Raw genomic sequence first — 19150 nt, forward strand, 5'->3', positions numbered from 1 at the left:
CTTCCCAGACTCTGTTTTGGTATTCCACTGCATGGGGCATGGTGATGCCTTCCAAATAGTAACATTCTGCAGTTCCCGGTGTGGCTCAATGAAAACCAACCCAGCTGGTATCCATGAGGCTGTGGGTTCAAGCCCTGGCCTCACTCAGTGGGTTAAGGATCCAGTGTTGCCATGAGCTGTGGTGTAGGTTGCAGATGTGACTCAAATCCCACATTGCTATGGCTGTGGTATAGGCCGGCAGCTGCAGCTCCAATTGGGCCCCTGGCCTGGAAACTTCCATATGCCTGGAAACTTCCATAATCCTAAAAAGCAAAAAAATAAAAAATAAAAATGAATAAATAAACATTCTCTCTCTAGGATTCCAAGAGCAGAGAGCTTCCTGTTTCCACTACTGGACAATCCTCCCTGTGTCTTGTTTGTTTATTTGTTTTTCTTTAGGGCCACACCCACAGCCTACGAAAGTGCCTGGGCCATGAATTGAACCTGCATCACAGCGGCAACCCAAAGCTGAAGCGTGACAACACTGGATCCTTAACCTACTGAGCCACAAAGGAACTCCGGTCCTTCCTGTTTTATTTTTATTTATTTATTTATTTAAAAAAAATTTTTTTTGTCTTTTTTTGTTGTTGTTATTGCTGTCGTTGTTGTTGTTGCTATTTCTTGGGCCGCTCCTGCAGCATATGGAGGTTCCCAGGCTAGGGGTTGAATCGGAGATGTAGCCACCGGCCTACACCAGAGCCACAGCAACGCGGGATCCGAGCCTCGTCTGCAACCTACACCACAGCTCACGGCAACGCCGGATCGTTAACTCACTGAGCAAGGGCAGGGACCGAACCCGCAACCTCATGGTTCCTAGTCGGATTCGTTAACCACTGCGCCACGACGGGAACTCCTATTTTTAAAAATTTTTTAGGCCTACACCCTTGGCACATGGAGGGTGCCAGGCTAGGGGTTGAATCAGAGCTGCGGGTTCCAGTCTACACCACAGCCACAGCGACTCGGGATCTGAGCCGCGTCTGTGGTCTACACCACAGCTTATGGCAATGCCAGATCCTTAACCCACTGAGCGAGGCCAGGAATTGAACCCTCATCCTCATGGATACTAGTCGGGTTTGTTACCTCTGAGCTACACACAAGGGAAACTCCAGTCCTCCCTGTTTTTCACGCTCATCCCTGGTCTGAGCCCCAAGCAGTCTTCTGTCACTTTCAGTCCCTGATTTGCTTAAAAGAGGATCCCAGGGCAGGGTCAAGCTCCTATGCACAGGACATTCTCCAGCTTCCATCCCCAGAGATACTTTTTGGTTTTCCTCAGAAATAGTTTTTGTTAAATTGGGTTGTGATGGTTCGTTGTACAACTATAATATAATAAAGAAATTATATATAATGGAGTTCCTGTCATGGCTCATTGGTTAATGAATCCAACTAGGAACCATGAGGTTGTGGGTTCGATCCCTGACCTCACTCAGTGGGTTAAGGATCCGGCGTTGCCGTGGGCTGTGGTGTAGGTCGCAGACGCGGCTCAGATCTGGCGTGGCTGTGGCTCTGGCATAGGCTGGTGGCCACAGCTCCGATTAGACCCCTAGCCTGGGAACCTCCATGTGCCGTGGGTGCAACCCTAGAAAAGACAGAAAGACAAAAAAAAAAAATTATATATAAAAAAGAAATAGTTTTTCTTTTTCAATCCATCCCTACTTGGATTTGTTTGGGATTCTTTTTCTTCCTGTGCCCTCTATAGACACCCTTGGGCTGGTAAGAGTGCCCCTAGGACCAGCGTCTAACCCCACCAGCCTCTCTGGACACCCTCCTCTAGAGCAGCCATGCTGCCTGGGCCTTGGATCTTGGATCTTGGGGTGCCACTGAATAACCTCCAGTCCTTTGCTTCCAACAGCCTCTTCCCCAGGCTCCCTCTGCGGCTGCTGACTGGCTCTTGGGCTGTTACTCTCCCACATCCTCCCTGGGAACTGGGAAATCCCCCATCTCTATCATTCTGCTTCCTGGCCATGCTGACCAACAATAGAAGCCATTGCTGCGTGTACCTTTTCAGCACTTGAAATGTGGCAGTGAGACCAAAGGACTGAATAGTAAATTTCATGTAATTTTTATTTTTTTCTTTTGTTTTTGCTTTTTAGGGCCGCACCCTCGGCATATGGACATTCCCAGGCTAGGGATCCAATTGGAGCTGCAGCTGTCAGCCACAGCCACAGCCACAGCCACAGCAACTTGGGATCCAAGCTGCATCTGCAACCTATACCATGGCTCAGGGCAACGCCGGATCCTTAACTCACTGAGCGAGGCAAGGGATCAAACCCACATCCTCATGCATACTAGTCAGGTTCGTTACCACTGAACCACAATAGGAACTCCAATCTTATTTAATTTTAAATTTAAATTTGAAAATGGATACTAGATTCAGTTACTGGGAAAACTTTGAGTATGTTTGGAAGGACTGCAGTGTGTTATTCTACTTTTCAACTGGAAATTTTGTGATCAAGTATTTCTGATAAAAATTTAGAGTATGGGGAGTTCCCGTCGTGGCGCAGTGGTTAACGAATCTGACTAGGAACCATGAGGTTGCGGGTTCGGTCCCTGCCCTTGCTCAGTGGGTTAACGATCCGGCGTTGCCGTGAGCTGTGGTGTAGGTTGCAGACGAGGCTCGGATCCCGCGTTGCTGTGGCTCTGGCGTAGGCCGGTGGCTACAGCTCTGATTCGACCCCTAGCCTGGGAACCTCCATATGCTGCAGGAGCGGCCCAAGAAATAGCAACAACAACAACAACAACAACAACAACAACAAAAAGACAGAAAAAAAAATTTAGAGTATGAAGTAAGAGGTGCTGTAAGTATAAAACACTAGATTTTAGAGATGTAGGGCAAAAAATAGAATGTAACATTTTTCACATTAACAATTTTTATATAGCTTAATGTTCTGAAATGATAATGTTTTGTATATATTGAGTTAAGAATAGAGTTTAATTCACCTGTTTCTTTTCACCTTTTTTGATGTGGTTATTAGAAACATTTTTTTTTGTCATTTTGTCTTTTTTAGGGCCTCACCTATGGCATATGGAGGTTCCCAGGCTAGGGGTCTAATCGGAGCTGTAGCCACTGGCCTACGCCACAGCCACAGCAACACCAGATCCGAGCTGCATCTTCAACCTACACCACAGCCCATGGCAACGCTGGATCCTTAACCCACTGAGCAAGGCCAGGGATTGAATGCACAACCTCATGGTTCCTAGTCAGATTCGTTTCTGCTGCGCCATGACGGGAACTCCTGGTTATTAGAAACATTTTAATTTTCTTCGTTTCTTTTTATTTTTCTTTTGGCCATGCCCATGGCATGGATTGAACCCATGCTGCAGCAGTGACCTGAGCCACAGCAGTGACAATGCCAAATCCTTAACCTGCTGAGCCACCAGGGAACTCTTTTTAAAATTTTTCTAATTATAATTAAATTTTAATTGGCTCCCATCATATTTCTAATGAGCAGTGCTAATTTAACCTTGTCACCCCTCAAAGGGGATGGCCTGTAGACTAGGAGCTTTAGCCTCAAATTGGAGCTTGTTAGAAATGCACCACCTTGGAGTTCCCATCATGGCTCATTGGTAATGATCCCAGCTAGTATCCATGAGGACACAGGTTTGATTCCTGGCCTCACTCAGTGGATTAAGGATCCAACGTTGCCATGAACTGTGGTGAGGATTGCAGACGTGGCTTGGATCCCGCCTTGCTATGGCTGTGGTGTAGGCTGACAGCTGCAGCTCTGATTCAAGCCCTAGCCTGGGAATTTCCATATGCCACGGGTGCAGCCATAAAGACAAAAAGAGAAAAGAAAACCAATGAAATGCAGCATCTCAGGCTCTTCCCCAGATAGGCTAAGTCAGAATCGCATTTTAGCGAAGAATCCTAGTGCACTGGAGAATTTTTGGCCTCTCCTTCTCCTGCCTGTGCCCAGCCCAGTGACTGACTGGCCTGACCTCACCTCCCATCAGCTCTGAGGATTGGTAGGCAAGTAGACTAAGGACCCCCGTCGCACACCGTCCTCTTCCTCATTGGGGCAGGGCAGTGGTGGCCTAGCTGGGACTGAGGATAGCAGAGACAGGACAGAGAAGGAGAGTACCCTGACCTGATTCTGGGCCTGGCCCTGCCTACCACAGGGCATCGACTGTCTCCAGCCTTAGTGGTAACACTGGTGAAATGTGAGCTGAATTGTGTCCTCCTCCTCCCCCCCCATTCATATATTGGAGTCCTCTCCCCCTGTATCTGAGAATGTGATTGTACTTGGAAATAGGGTCTTTAAGCGGTAATTAAGGTAAAGTGAGGCCATTGCTGTAGGCCTTATTCCAATATGACTGGTGTCCTTATAAGGACAAGAAATGTGGACACAGACAGTTGCAGAGGGAAGACGCAGGAAGAAGGGGCCACCTGAAAGCCAAGGAGAGGTGTCTCAGAAGAAACCAGCCTGCTGACTCCTGATCTTGGACTTCTAGCCTTGAGAATTATGAGAAAATGATTTTCTGTTTAAGCCATTCAGCCTGTGGTGCTTTGTTATGGCAGCATTCACAAACTAATATAGGTGGGATGTTGGATTTTTCTCCCCAGGTACTTCACAGAGTGTGAGGCTCATGGGAGATAATGGAGGTGGTGTGGGGGCTGGGTGCTCAGGGTGCCCTATAGGAAGTAACCATCGAGGCCCCAAAAGAGGCTCTGTCAAAATGGTGTGATGGAAGTTCCCGTCCTGGCTCAGTGCTTAATGAACCTGACTAGGATCTGTGAGGATGCAGGTTCGATCCCTGGCCCCACTCAGTGAGTTAAGGATCTGGCATTGCCGTGAGCTGCAGTATAGGTCGAAGCCACAGCTGAGATCTGGCGTTGCAGTGGCGGTGGTATAGGCTGGCAGCTGCAACTCTGATTCATCCCCGATCCTGGGAACGTCCATATGCTGCTGGTGCAGCTGTTAAAAAGTAATAAACAAAAAACCCGGAGTTCCCGTCATGGCTCAGTGGTTAACGAATCTGACTGGGAACCATGAGGTTGCGGGTTCGATCCCTGGCCTTGCTCAGTGCGTTGAGGATCCAGCATTGCCGTGAGCTGTGGTGTAGGTTGCAGATGCGGCTTGGATCCCACGTTGCTGTGGCTCTGGCGTAGGCCGGCAGCTACAGCTCGGATTAGACCCCTAGCCTGAGAACCTCCATATGCCACAGGAGTGGCCCCAGAAAAGGCAAAAAGACCAAAAGAAAAAAAAAAACCCACAAAAAACTGGGTGATGGGCCAGGTGCTACAGCTCTGATTAGCCTGGGAACCTCCATATGCTGCAGGAAGTGGCCCTAGAAAAGGCAAAAAAAAAGACAAAAAAAATAAATAAATAAAAAATAAATTAAAAACTGGGTGATGGGAGTTCCCGTCGTGGCGCAGTGGTTAACGAATCCGACTAGGAACCATGAGGTTGCGGGTTCGGTCCCTGCCCTTGCTCAGTGGGTTAACGATCCGACGTTGCCGTGAGCTGTGGTGTAGGTTGCAGACGCGGCTTGGATCCTGCGTTGCTGTGGCTCTGGCGTAGGCCGGTGGCTACAGGCTCCGATTCGACCCCTAGCCTAGGGAACCTCCATGCTGCGGGAGCAGCCCAAAGAAATAGCAAAAGACAAAAAAAAAATAAAGAAAGAAATAAAAAAATAAAAACTGGATGATGGACTCCAGCACGAAAAAAATTCCTGTGCACTAAGAACACATTCAAGTACATGGCATGGCCTGGATGGCAGTGGGCTGCTGTCCACAGAAATTTTCAGGATGCTGGCAGGCTGCAAGGCCCTGTTTAAGGAACAGAGCTTTCTGTGGCATTCTGCTCACAGCCCTCTTCTGCCTCTGCCCTGCTCTTCCCCACCTCCCAAGAGTCACGTTCATTGTTCAGCTCCTCTGGCAAGAACAATAGCTCCACTGTGCAAGAGGAGACGCTGCCCTTCTTGGCTCAGACACCTGTGCCGGCCACATTGGCAGGCACTGTGGGCTCTCTGGCTCTCTCTGCCAGGCTGCAGGCAGCAGGAGAGGGGCCTTGAATTTGCTGTGTCCCCATTCTGTACTGGGGCAGGAGCCTTTCCAGCGTTATCCCCATCAGTCCTTTCAGCTGTGAAGTGGAGAATAAATTCCCCCTTGTCACAGAAGAGGGAGCTCAGGGTCAGAGAGGTGAGGGACCTGCTCGAAGCCACACAGCTGGGAAAGAGTCAAGTCCTGGTCACACTCAACATCACTCAGTACCCTGGGCAGTCTGTCTCTCCAAAAGTGAGAGCTGCACAGGTGTGGCTGCCCCTGGCTCCTGGGGTCCCCTTCCTGGGAGCAGCTTCAGGAGGCAAGAGTCTGGTCGTTGTCATTCCCTCTTTGGCCAGTACTAATTCTCCCGGACCAGGAAGGACCCTAAGGAGTACCCGGGCCTCAACCCCTCCTTCGAGAACTAGGAAAACCCAAGTCAAGGGACATTCTGAACCTTCCTTAAAATTACACCATGGTGGGAGATCCCACTGTGGCTCAGCAGTAAGGAACCAGATGTATCCATGAGGACGCAAGTTCCATCCCTGCCCTTGTTCAATGGGTTAAGGATCTGGCGTTGTTGGGAGCTGTGGTGTAGGTCACAGATGTGGCTGGGATCCAGAGTTGCTGTGCTGTGGTGTAGACTGGTGGCTACAGCTCCAAATTGACCCCTAACCTGGGAACCTCCATATGCCGCAGGTGAGGCCTTAAAAAGTAAAAATAAATAAATAAAATAAACCTCATGTAGAGAAAAAGGCTAAACTTCTTAGGGAAGATTGGCCATGCTGAAGGCTTGAGATGAGTCACAATGCCTTTTTAGGGGCTCCATGAACACAGTCACTTGAATCCTTCTGTGCAACCCAGCAACCCAAGTGTAGCCACAATAAAGGCTTTGTACAGGTTTAGGGTTTGCCAGACAGGGACAGAGCAGATGGAAAGTTGAAGAGACTGGTAAAAATGTGATTTAAGCATTAAAGTTTGGAATTTAAGATGGAGGAGGAGTCGGGGACTGTGAAGATTAGAGAATAGGTGAGTGGGAAGAATGGGCAAGGGAAGAGGAAACTGATGTAAGGGTTTTGGAGGTGGTTCAGGATGTGACCATGAGAATAAGTGGCTGAGGCGATATGGTCATGTATATATATATATATGATATATATATATGTGTGTGTGTGTGTGTGTGTATATGTGTATATATGTTATATATATAATATATATGTATGTGTATATATAATATATGTGTGTGTGTGTGTATATATATATATTTTTTTTTTTTTTTTTTTGGTCTTTTCTAGGGCCACACCCGCTGCATATGGAGGTTCCCAGCCTAGGGATCTAATCAGAGCTGTAGCCACCGGCCTACACCACAGCCACAGCAACGTGGGATCCAAGCCGAGTCTGTGACCTACACCACAGCTCACGGCAACACCAGATCCTTAACCCACTGAGGAAGGCTAGGGATTAAACCTGCAACCTCATGGTTCCTAGTCGGATTTGTTAACCACTGAGCCACGACGGGAACTCCAGTAATAGATTTTTAGGAGAAATTTTTCATTTTGAAATTTAACATTTTATTTATTTATTTATTTATTTTTATGGCTGCCTCTGCAGACATATGGAAGTTCCTGAGCCAAGAGTCAAATTGGAGCTGCAGCTTAGGCACACTGGAGGCACAGCTGTGGCAGCACCAGATCAGAGATGTGTCTGCAACCTACGCCATGGCCACAGCAACACTGGATCCTTAACCCACTGCCACTGAGTGGGGCCAGGAATTGAACCTGAGTCCTCATGCACTCTAGTCGGGTTTATTACCACTGAGCCAAGATGGGAACTCCCAAGTTTGACTACTTCAGATACCACATGTGTGTGGAATCATGCAATATTTGTCTTTTTACGGCTGGCTTGCTTCACTTAACATAATGTCCTTCAGATTCATCCATGTTGTAGCATGTGACAGGAGTTCATTCCTTTTTTAAGGCTGAATAGTATTCCATTGTATGGCTATACCACATTTTGTTTATCCACTCATCTGTCCGTGGACATTTGGGTTTTTTCTATCCTTTTCACTGCTGTGAATAATGCCTCCCCAAATATGGGTGTAGAGATAACTGATTGAGACCTGGATTTCAATTCTCTTGTGTACATCCCCAGAAGTGGGATTGCTGGAGGGAACAAACTCTATTAAATGCTTCTAAGTGCTAAGGTCTCTATACCTGCCACCTCGATTATTCCCTCAAGCAATGCCACCCTTCAACCTAGGCAACTGGAGCACTTAGGCTGGGTGGGTGCCTCAGTGGCCCTCTTCCTAGATGCTGAGGAGTCTGAGGAACCTGGAGCATGCACCCACTGGAGCCTACATGCCCTCCTTTGGACCATGCTTTGGGTACCTCCTCAAACATCCCTAAGCTGGCTTCCTTGGCCTATAAGACCCGTTCCTCGGTCCCACCCTCTCCAGAGTGGACCTGTCCTAGGCCCAAAGGGCAGCCAAGAACAGCTCTGGAGAGAGACATGGTGTGGATTTTCAGGTTGGGTGCCCACAGGTAGGCACATGAAGCCCCTCACACTGCAGGACTGAGTGGGGAATGATGGTGAGGGGGCTCCTTTCATACCTTTTCTCTGGACTCCTGCAAATATCTATAGGTGTAATATTATTTCCCAAACATGAACTACTGTCAAGATCCAGCCTTGTGGAATTCCCGTCGTGGCGCAGTGGCTAACGAATCCGACTAGGAACCATGAGGTTGCGGGTTCGGTCCCTGCCCTTGCTCAGTGGGTTAATGATCCGGCGTTGCCGTGAGCTGTGGTGTAGGTTGCAGACGCGGCTCGGATCCCGCATTGCTGTGGCTCTGGCGTAGGCCGGTGGCTACAGCTCCGATTCAACCCCTAGCCTGGGAACCTCCATATGCCGCGGGAGCAGCCCAAGAAATAGCAACAACAACAACAAACAACAAAAGACAAAAGACAAAAAAAGAAAAGAAAAGAAAAGATCCAGCCTTGTAAACCTGTTTTTAACTGGCTATATTTTCTTAAATCGGTGTATCACTAACTGCCCAGTATGTGGTTGAAGCAGATGAGTTAGATTTGCTGCTTCCTAAGGAGGCCTGTGCCAGGGTGGGGAAGCTTATTCTCCTTGAGCATCTGTTCTCTTTCTTTGCAAATGTAATACCCATTAGCAATAATGGAAAGCACAGGATGATACATTCACACAACAAAGGGAGGCAAGCCCCCCAGGTTGTCAATACCAGTGTGCTGCTGACACACAGGCGATTCAGTTAAATGCATCTGGGATGCAAAAATGGAAGTTCAAGAAGGCAAATAAGCCTGTTTGAGCTACCCAGACACACAAACTCATGGCTGCATGTTTTAGTCCCAGAAGCAGCCCAGAAGGCAGGTTTTGCAGGGAAAGAGGGTGCGGTAAAGTCATCTGATTCCTTGGCAAGCCAAAGGATTCCTCTCAGGGATAATATTCCAACTCAGCTGCTGTGTTTTAGGCACATATCACAGTTTAGTATTGGGCTAGAAACGTGGTAGAAGTAAAAAAATGCTTAAGAAGGGATGCATGAGCAGGAGTTCCCATTGTGGCTGAGTGGGTTAAGAACCTGAATAGTATCCATGAGGATGCAGGTTTGATCCCTGGTCTCGATCAGTGGGTTAGGAATCCAGCATTGCTATGAGCTGTGGTGTAGGCTGGCAGCTATAGCTCCGACTTGACCCCTAGCCTGGAAACTTCCATATGCCATGGGTGCAGCCCTAAAAAGACAAAAAATAAAAAAAAGGAAGGGTCATGAGCAAGCAGCAGACCTAGACAGCTGAGAGGAATCATTCTCTTCCGGCAGCTTCCAGAACTGGCCAAGTAGACCCATCCCACCACTGGGAACTGGGAGTTGGGTTCCAGCCTGAATGCCCCCTGATCTTAGCATTCCTTCACATGCCATCCCATGGGCATCTCACATGTGGCATGTCCAAATCTGAAATCCTCATCATCACCCTCAAACTTGCACCCTTCCCTGTGCGGCAGTCAACTGACGGTATCAACCCACCCCCTGACCAGTCATTCGAGCCTAAATAGACTTCAACTGCTCCCTTGGGAGAGTCCCAAGCTTGGGCCACCACCACCTATGTCCTAAACAACTGATAGCCTCCTAAGGGGTCCTGCCTCCAATCCTCATCTGCTCTCTTGAATCTCTGCAGCACTCAGCTGCCAGAAATATGGTCCTACAAAGCGAATACAATCATTTCCACTTCAGCTGTTCCCTGTTTGCTCCTGATGCGAAAAAGACTCTCAAGCCCATGCTTTCCCCCTGCCCTCTCCCCAAAGCACCTTCACCTTCAGAACCAGTCAGGGGCTCAATCACTTGTTGCTGTCAGGCCCCATGCACAAACCGACCCTTCAGCCTAATACAGGCTCTTGGCCCCCTCCCCGCCTTTGGTCTTTGCTCTGCTGTCAGTTGTTTATTTAACAGTAATTTGCTGAGCATTTACTGCTTTGCCAGGCTGTGTACTAAGTGCTGAGGTTTTGCACACAGTAAGCCCCCTAGTCACATGGGGCTTATATCTCAGGGCTGGTGACTGAAAGAAAAATCACAACCTAAAAGTTGTGATAAAGTTTTATCTGGGGACCTTATTGAGGACTATAGGCCAGAGAGCTTCGAGGATCCACTCTGAAGGGTTAAGGGAGGAGCCAGGCCATAGATGAGTTTTTTGGGCAGGTGGTAGTGTGGGATGGAGAGAGGTCATAGTCCAACATCAAAAGATTACTGTTGTTTGGAGTTGCCATCGTGGCTCAGTGGTTAACGAATCCGACTAAGAACCATGAAGTTGCAGATTCGATCCCTGAACTTGCTCAGTGGGTTAAGGATCTGGCATTGCCCTGAGCTGTGGTGTAGGTCGCAGACGCGGCTCGGATCCCGAGTTGCTGTGGCTCTGGTGTAGGCCAGCAGCTACAGCTCCGATTCAACCTCTAGCCTGGGAACTTCCATATGCTGCGGGAACGGCCGAAGAAATGGCAAAAAGACAAAAAAAAAAAAAAAATTACCGTTGGGAGTCCCCCTTGTGGCCCAGGGGTAAGGAGCCTGACTAGTATCCATGAGGATGTGGGTTTGATCCCTGGTCTCACTCAGTGGGTTAAGGATCTGGCCTTGCCCTGAGCTGTGGTGTAGGTTGCAGACACTGCTTGGATCCCGCGTTGCTCTGGCCATGGTGTAGGCCGGCAGCTACAGCTCCTATTCAACCCCTAGCCTGGGAACTTACATTTGCCACAGGTGGGGCCCTATAAAGAGAAAAAAAAAAAAAAAAGATTACTGCTGATAACAAAAAAACAGACATTTCAAGTTAATTTAAGTGCATTTCTATGTATGTGCAGGTGTAGGAATCTGAATTCACTGAAATTGTTCCTTAGATAAGCATCTTGACTATCCAAAGCACAGGTTTCCTGATTTTCTCCATCCTGAATTCCCCATAGGAACACCAAGGCTGGTGACTGCAGTGGCTTATGACTTGATCTGGTAGAACTGTAGTGGCAGGCAACATTTTTTTTTTCCCTTTACAGGGGTTACTGGCACCTCCACTGGCACAGGAGTAAGGCACGCTCCTCTGCCTTCCAGGCACTTCCAGTGCAAAGACATCACTTGATTCATCTTCCTTACTGACCCTTTCCTCAACAGTCCACAGGGCTTAACTGGTGAAGACACCGCGGTGTCTACGTCCAAGTCCCATTGCACACACTCATTCTGCGGTCCCAGGTTCAAGTTCGCAGGCTGCGCCCCCCCCCCCCACTGTGAGTGGGCACATCCAAGGACTCCAGCAGTTCCCCCCTCTCCGTCTGCCTTAATGGTACGCCCCACCCGTGGGTTCCCGGGCGGCGGAAGTGAGTGGTGGGGGGGCGGGACCCGTTGCTCCGGGTAACGGAAGTGTGGAGGCGGCTAGTTGAGCGGGCATTTTTGGAAGTTCGCGGCCGCGGGCAAGCTGAGGTGAGGGTACAGAGGGGCTTCGCGCTCTGCAGAGGCGGTGGGACTCAGCCCCGGGAGGGAGCGGGTCTGGGAGGGCGCCTCTTCCGCGGTGGCGTTCTGGCGTTTTCCCGGAACTGGGAGGGTCGCCGTGCCCCGCCGTCCCCGCGTGCCCCGGGGCTTTCGCGGCTCCCTGCTCCCAGGCGCGGTGCACTCACGGCCTTCTCGTTAAAGTCTTCCTCTCCGTCGGGGTTCTGCCCTGCGTCTGAGAAATTTCTCTTAACCCCGTGTCACCTTTGTGGTTCGGTCCCAGCCCACTTCACTGGCTGCCTCGTGTTGTTTTTTCGTTATTTGTGTTTCCTTCTTGCTCTCCGGGCAGTTTCCCTTCGGGGGCTCCTTGATAAGGAATCTGCTGTACGCACAGGGGCTTCACAGCCACCTGTCTGTCTCTGGTTTTAGGGCGAATTTAGAAAGGTATCTGCTGAAATATGAGGAGTTTAGCATATTCCCCTTAGGGCTAGGCGTCTCTTTTGGTCGGGAGGCCTTTTCAGCATCTTTTAGGACCACCCAGGCCCTAACAGGAGGTAATAGGTGAAAGGATGGGATGTGGGGTCTAGAGCTAGACAGACTTGGGTTTCAGTTGTATCTCTGCCACTTACTAGCCTTCTAACCTTAGGGAAATTTCTGACTTTCTGAATCCCAAAAGATCTTTATCTAATTGGGGGTAATAACACCAACCTCGTAGAGTAGGGGTGAGGATCAAAGTAATGCATGTAAAGTGTAAACAGGGTCTTTCCTGTTGTGGTGGTTCGATAGTTCATTTGTTCGACAAATACTTATTGGACTCCCTATTATGAGCTAGACTAAGTACTGGAGGGTCAGTGATAAAACCAGACAAGCCCCCCCACCCACCCCGCCCTCGCCCTCCTGGAGTTTGTAGTAGTGTGGGAGATAGAATTCTTAATCTAATAATTACAAATATAATGTTAAAAGTGTGGTTTTGGAAAGAGCCATTCCAGTTGCCTTGAAAGGATGTAGAAGGGGAGCGTTTAACCTAGACTGAGCTTCTAAGGATGTGTAGATTGAGCTGAGATCTGACGGATTTGTAGGAATTGACAATAAAAGATTGGTGAGCAGGGGATGAAAGGAGGTGTATTTATGGAAGTTCCAGTTAGAAAATCATATGTAAGGGTCTTTGGCAGAATGAACTTGAGGGTTTGAAGGACTGAAAGTAATTGAGTGTGCTGGAGTATAGAGTGATGAGTGGGGATTAGTCACAAACCAGACTTTTTTATCCTGACTTCAGGATTTTGAACTGATAGGACAGCAGTGGAAAGCCACTGAAGAGTTTTGGGGTTGTTTTGTTTGTTTGTTTTTTGCTTTTTTAGGGCTGCACCCACCACATATGGAGGTTCCCAGGCTAGGGGTCTAATCAGAGCTGTAGCTGCAGGCCTACACCACAGCCACAGCAGCACAGGATCTGAGCCGTATCTTTAACCTACATGACAGCTCACAGCAACGCTGTATCCTTAACCCACTGAGCGAGGCCAGGGATCGAACCCGCAGCCACATGGTTTATAGTCGGATTCGTTTCTGCTGCACCACAACGGGAACTCCCAGTAACAAGTTTCAAGATGGGGATGAAAATGGAGAAGGGAGGATATGGCACATAATCTGATTTGTGTTTCAAAAACGTTGTTTTAGCTGTCAAGGAGGGGGACAAGATAGGAAGCTGTGCAGTAGTTCAGGTGCGAGATATTGGCTTTGGAGCGATGTGGCAGTAGTGGATCTCAGAAAGAAGTGACCTTGAGAGATGTTTGGGGGTAATATTTGACAAGGTTTGTCAGTGGGTGTAGGGGATGAAGGTGAAGTGGTTAAGAATGTTGCCCAGGTTTCTGGTTTCAGCAGCTGAGTGGATTGATGGTGCAACAGGAGGAAATAGAGGAGGAGGAGGAGCAGGTTTTCTTTCCACCAGGCTGCTTTTCTCCCTTCCCATAATACTTCCATAGCTACTCACTAAGACCTATCCACCTAATGTGCTTCCCTGTCACCTTTTCCTTTCCACTCTGCAGGGTTGCACCCTAACACAGGCCTTTGTCACTACCACTCAGATTGCCCCCAGTAACCTCTTAGCCTCTGCTCTTCCTCCTTACATCTTGCCTACTTTTTTAATTTTATTTTTGCCTTTTAGGGCCATACCCGCAGCATATGGAAGTTCCCAGGCTAGGGGTTGAATCAGAGCTGCAGCTGCCGGCCTACGCCACAGCCACAGCCACGCCAGACCCAAGCTGCATCTGCGACCTACACCACAGCTCCCAGCAACGCTGGATCCTTAACCCACTGAGCAAGGCCAGCGATCGAACCTGGGTCCTCATGGATGCTAGTCAGATTCATTACCTGCTGAGCCACGACGGGAGCTCCAACACCTTCCCTACTTTAATCTGCACATTGATACCGTATTCACTTTCCTCAAATACCCTTTTAATCTTGTCAGATTCTTTTTTACTCCAAAAACTTTTGCTATTATCTGTTACTTACAGAATAAAATCTTAAGTTCCTTAAACTGACGTTTAAGTTCTTGTACAGTTTATTCTCAGCCTTTCTTTCCAGATTTCCTACTCACTAATCCCCTCCCTGACTGCTCTACTTCAGTTTACTCATTTTCCCTAAATAAGTTTTTCAAATTCACTTCTGGATGTCTTTCTCCATGGTATGCTCCTTCCCAATAATGTACACCATTTGGTTATCTTGACTTTTTTTTTTTTTTAAAGCATGATTTATTTCCCCAATTTGATTTTTTTTTTTGTCTTTTTGCTATTTCTTGGGCCGCTCCCACAGCATATGGAGGTTCCCAGGCTAGGGGTCGAATCAGAGCTGCAGCCACCGGCCTACGCCAGAGCCACAGCAACGCAGGATCCGAGCCGCGTCTGCAACCTACACCACAGCTCACGGCAACGCTGGATCGTTAACCCGCTGAGCAAGGGCAGGGACCGAACCCGCAACCTCATGGTTCCTAGTCGGATTCGTTAACCACTGTGCCACGACAGGAACTCCGGTTATCTTGACTTTCTAAACGTAATCTTTAAGTTCCCGTTCAAGCTTTCCTCTGCTGGGAAGCCTTCTTGATGTTTGAGCACACATTTATTTCTTGGCCTTGTTAACTTCTCGTTTCTTTTTATATCATTTACTTGTTATAAATACATTTACAGTGCTGTTTATTTGTCAAATATTCCTTTATTATGTTATAATATTATATGTTGATAATAATTTGTTATATGTTTGCTGTACTGTTAAATGACAGATTTGTTCTAGGCAGGATGCTAAGTAGATGCTAAAAAAATTGGATAAAAATGTGGGCAAAAGTTATGAAACCACTTGCTTACAACACAGTTTTCTAATAAGGAAATTCCAGGAAATTGTCAAGATTATTTTGATTCGGTTAAGGCAGTCCTTAGCCTATTGAACACCCACTGCATACATTGTAATATGTATCAGGTACTCAGCAGGTAGAGGAGGGAAAAAATCAAACTCTTTGCTTCTGGAAGTTTCATCTAGCTCTGACATTTCCCCCTTACAGTTCCTTGAGCTGAGCAACAATGGACCAGAAAATTTTATCTCTAGCAACAGAAAAAACAGCAGACAGACTGCAGGCGTTTCTTCAAACCCTGAGAGAAGATGATGTGAGTATTAGGACCATGTTCTGCCAAAAGCAAATGTCAAGCATGATGACAAATTCAAGGGACATGTTAGAAAAATTAATTCTGTCATTTCGTCTACCCCATACTCTCCTTAGGAGACACGGATTTATTTGATAACAACTCACAGATATAAGGAAATGGGAAGAGGAAGAGAAATGTGTATATTTATACTATATATATACACACACTCATACATACACATATATATAAAGAACTAGGAAATTATATATATACTTAGAACAATCCTATTTGAAGATAATATCCAGCTTGTAGTTATTGATGGGAGATGTTAGATTTGCCCATTGATGCTTCTTGTCTTTTTTTTTAAGGGCCTCTACCGTTGCATCTGGAGGTTCCCAGGCTAGGGGTTGAATCAGAACTGTAGCTGCCAGTCTACACCACAGCCATAGCCATAGCCTGGCAACTCAGGATCTGAGCCACATCTGCGACCTACACCACACACAGCTAGCTCACAACGACGCCAGATCCTTTAACCCACTGAGCAAGGCCAGGGATCAAACCCACATCCTTATGGATACTCATCTGGTTCGTTACTCTGAGCCATGATGAGAACTTCTGATGTTTCTTTATGTCTTTCCTTAAAGAAGCTAAATTCTTAAGCAGTAAAATATTTTGATATTATTATAAAAGCAAAAACCAATCCATGGTGTGTCTTCACTATATAGGATTATAAAATGGGACAATAATTACCTACATGTTAGGCTGTTTATTCTTTTTTTTTTTTTGTCTTTTTTGCTATTTCTTGGGCCACTCCCTCGGCATATGGAGGTTCCCAGGCTAGGGGTTGAATCGGAGCTATAGCCACCGACCTACGCTAGAGCCACAGCAACTCGGGATCCGAGCCACGTCTGCAACCTACACCACAGCTCACGGCAACGCCGGATCGTTAACCCACTGAGCAAGGGCAGGGACCGAACCTGCAACCTCATGGTTCCTCGTCGGATTCGTTAACCACTGCGCCACTACGGGAACTCCCTGTTTATTCTTTCTAATCCTACTCTCTTGATAATATTCTTTTCTTCATAATAACTGATTTCAGCTTATTCAGATTCCTAACGTGGAAAATAATCCCTCAAGATTAATTTTAAACATAAATATGTATGTACAGACAGGTTAAGACCTTGAGTGTTTTTGTTTTTTTGTCTTTTTTGCCATTTCTTGGGCCGCTCCTGTGGCATATGGAGGTTCCCAGCCTAGGGGTCCAATCAGAGCCATAGCCGCCGGCCTACACCAGAGCCACAGCAATGCAGGATCCGAGCTGCGTCTGCAACGTACACCACAGCTCATGGCAACGCCAGATCCTTAACCCACCGAGCAAGGCCAGGGCTTGAACCTGCAACCTCATGGTTCCTAGTTGGATTTGTTAACCACTGAGCCACAGTGGGAACTCCTTGAGTGTTGTTTTTAAGGAAATTTTTATATGCTAGTTTTGTGATCATTGAAGCTAGGTGCATCTTAATATTTGTTATCTGACACTAATTGGTAATTGATGTAGGGTTGTGCTCTGATTTTTCTTTTCTTTGAAATTATCCAGAAATTGCTTTTGTGACATTTTTTGAAACAGCCATTGCATGAATTGCAGGTCAAATCATCCTATAGACAATTTAAAATTTGAAACCAGCTTTCAATTTATGTATTTATTTAGAATTTATATTTTACCTGCTTCCTAAAGGAATTTGAGAAGACTTCACCATTACAGCATAAAATAAGCACAAATAAGAACCAGGACAAAATCCATGATAGATGCTATAAATTACTTCTCTGATTGATGCTCATCACAAAAAAAAATCCTATCTTGGCTTTCGTGAGGATGAAATGAGATAATGTATGCATCTGACATCTAATAGATTCGGTGGGCATCCAATAGACACTGAATAAATGTTAGAAAAGTTCCTTCAGCTCTTTCTGGTTTTAAGGTTCTTTGCCCATATCAACACAGTCCTCAACATTTTCTGTTTTGTTAACATTTCCTTTAAAAGTTTTATACCTCAGAGTGAACACAGTGCTCATGTGTGTTCTGCATGGGAGTAGAGGGGTACTGATATTTCCTTCAATCTTCTATTAATGCAGAATCAACTTTTTGGCAGCAATGTCATATTTTTGTTTCATTGCTCTTAAAAACAACTAAAAACCCTAAGTCATTTTTGCACATGGGCTAAATTTCCTTCATCTCTGACTGTAATTAGTTTTTAGAACCCCCATTAAAATTTTTATTTCTTTATTTTATTTATTCTTTTTTAGGGCTACACCCGCAGCATATGGAAGTTCCCAGGCTAGGGGGCAAATCAGAGCTGCCGCTGGCCTACATCACAGCCACAGGAACATGGGATCTGAGCGACTTGTTCGACCGATACCACAGCTCACGGCAATGCCAGATCCCTACTTAACCCACTGCGTGAGGCCTGGGATCAAACCTGCATCCTCGTGGATACTAGTCAGGTTCGTTACCGCTGAGCCACGACAAGATCTCCCCACATTAAAATTTTTTCTTTAAGTCTGTTATTTATCTTTTTAGATTAATTTCATTTCACTTCATCAAGATCTTTCTTTTCTGTCCTGATTCTGTTCACCATTGTGTTAATCATCTTTTTATATCCTTGCAAATTTGATAAGCATTCCAGCAAAATGTACATTCAATCCATTTGATAAAATGTCCATAATTTTTCTTAGAGTAAAAAATTATAAAACAGTAAGGAAGACCATGACGAAGACTGACATATTCAGCAATGGGAAAACTTACATTCAAGGATTTAGAGAGAATGGAAGAATCTAAAAAGGACTGCTAAAATAAAAGGGGAAGTTATTAAAGTGGAGAACAGAAAACCAGTAGATCAAATTAATGCATCAAAATCATGGTTCTTTGAAAAAATAGGAAGACAGTGGAGTAAACACAAATATTCTAAATAAGAAATGACAGGAGTTCCCTCAGTGGGTTAAGGATTCAGTGTTAACACTGCTGTGGTGTGGGTTTGATCTCTGGCCCAGGAACTTCATATGCTGAGTGTGGCCAAAAAAAAAAAAAAAAAACAAGGAGGAAGTAACTATTAATACATAGAGAAATCTCAAAAAATACTGAGACTTCTCCTACTCTGCAAGTGTCTAATATACAGAGATATAAATTTGAGAATCTAGAGAAAGTGGTTCTTAGGAATGTACAGCTTAATAAAATTGACTCAGTTTGAGATGGAAAGCTTAACCAGATCAATTTCCATAGAAGAAAAGAAGAATTATCAAGCAATTTACACAAAAACACCAAGCCCAGGTAGGTATAGTTTCAGAGGAGACTTCTACCAAACCTTTCAAGATCAGAGGTAAAAGGTAGCGTCCCAATACTATGTAAGTTGCTTTAGAGCATGTATAGTATGTAAGGAAATGTACAGACTAGGGAAAACTTCCAGATGCTTGCTATGAAGTATAGCGCTGATACCCTACACCTGGGAAGGGGGAGCTGGGGTGGGGGTGGGGGCTTC

At 46.4% G+C, this 19150-nt stretch overlaps 1 protein-coding gene across 1 annotated transcript in view; it reads left to right on the plus strand.

Moving 5' to 3' along the window:
• Nucleotides 1-11911: 11911 nt before the first annotated feature.
• FANCI (FA complementation group I) overlaps nucleotides 11912-19150 on the plus strand; it is a 79447-nt gene continuing 72208 nt past the window's right edge. The window contains exons 1-2 of the mRNA XM_047797166.1: nucleotides 11912-11985; nucleotides 15539-15641. Of these exons, the coding sequence (XP_047653122.1) occupies nucleotides 15558-15641 (84 nt within the window). The 5' untranslated portion in view covers nucleotides 11912-11985; nucleotides 15539-15557. The remainder of the gene's footprint in view (nucleotides 11986-15538; nucleotides 15642-19150) is intronic.

Source organism: Phacochoerus africanus, chromosome 9, assembly GCF_016906955.1.
Source record: "Phacochoerus africanus isolate WHEZ1 chromosome 9, ROS_Pafr_v1, whole genome shotgun sequence".
NCBI classification, from domain to species: Eukaryota; Metazoa; Chordata; class Mammalia; order Artiodactyla; family Suidae; genus Phacochoerus; species Phacochoerus africanus.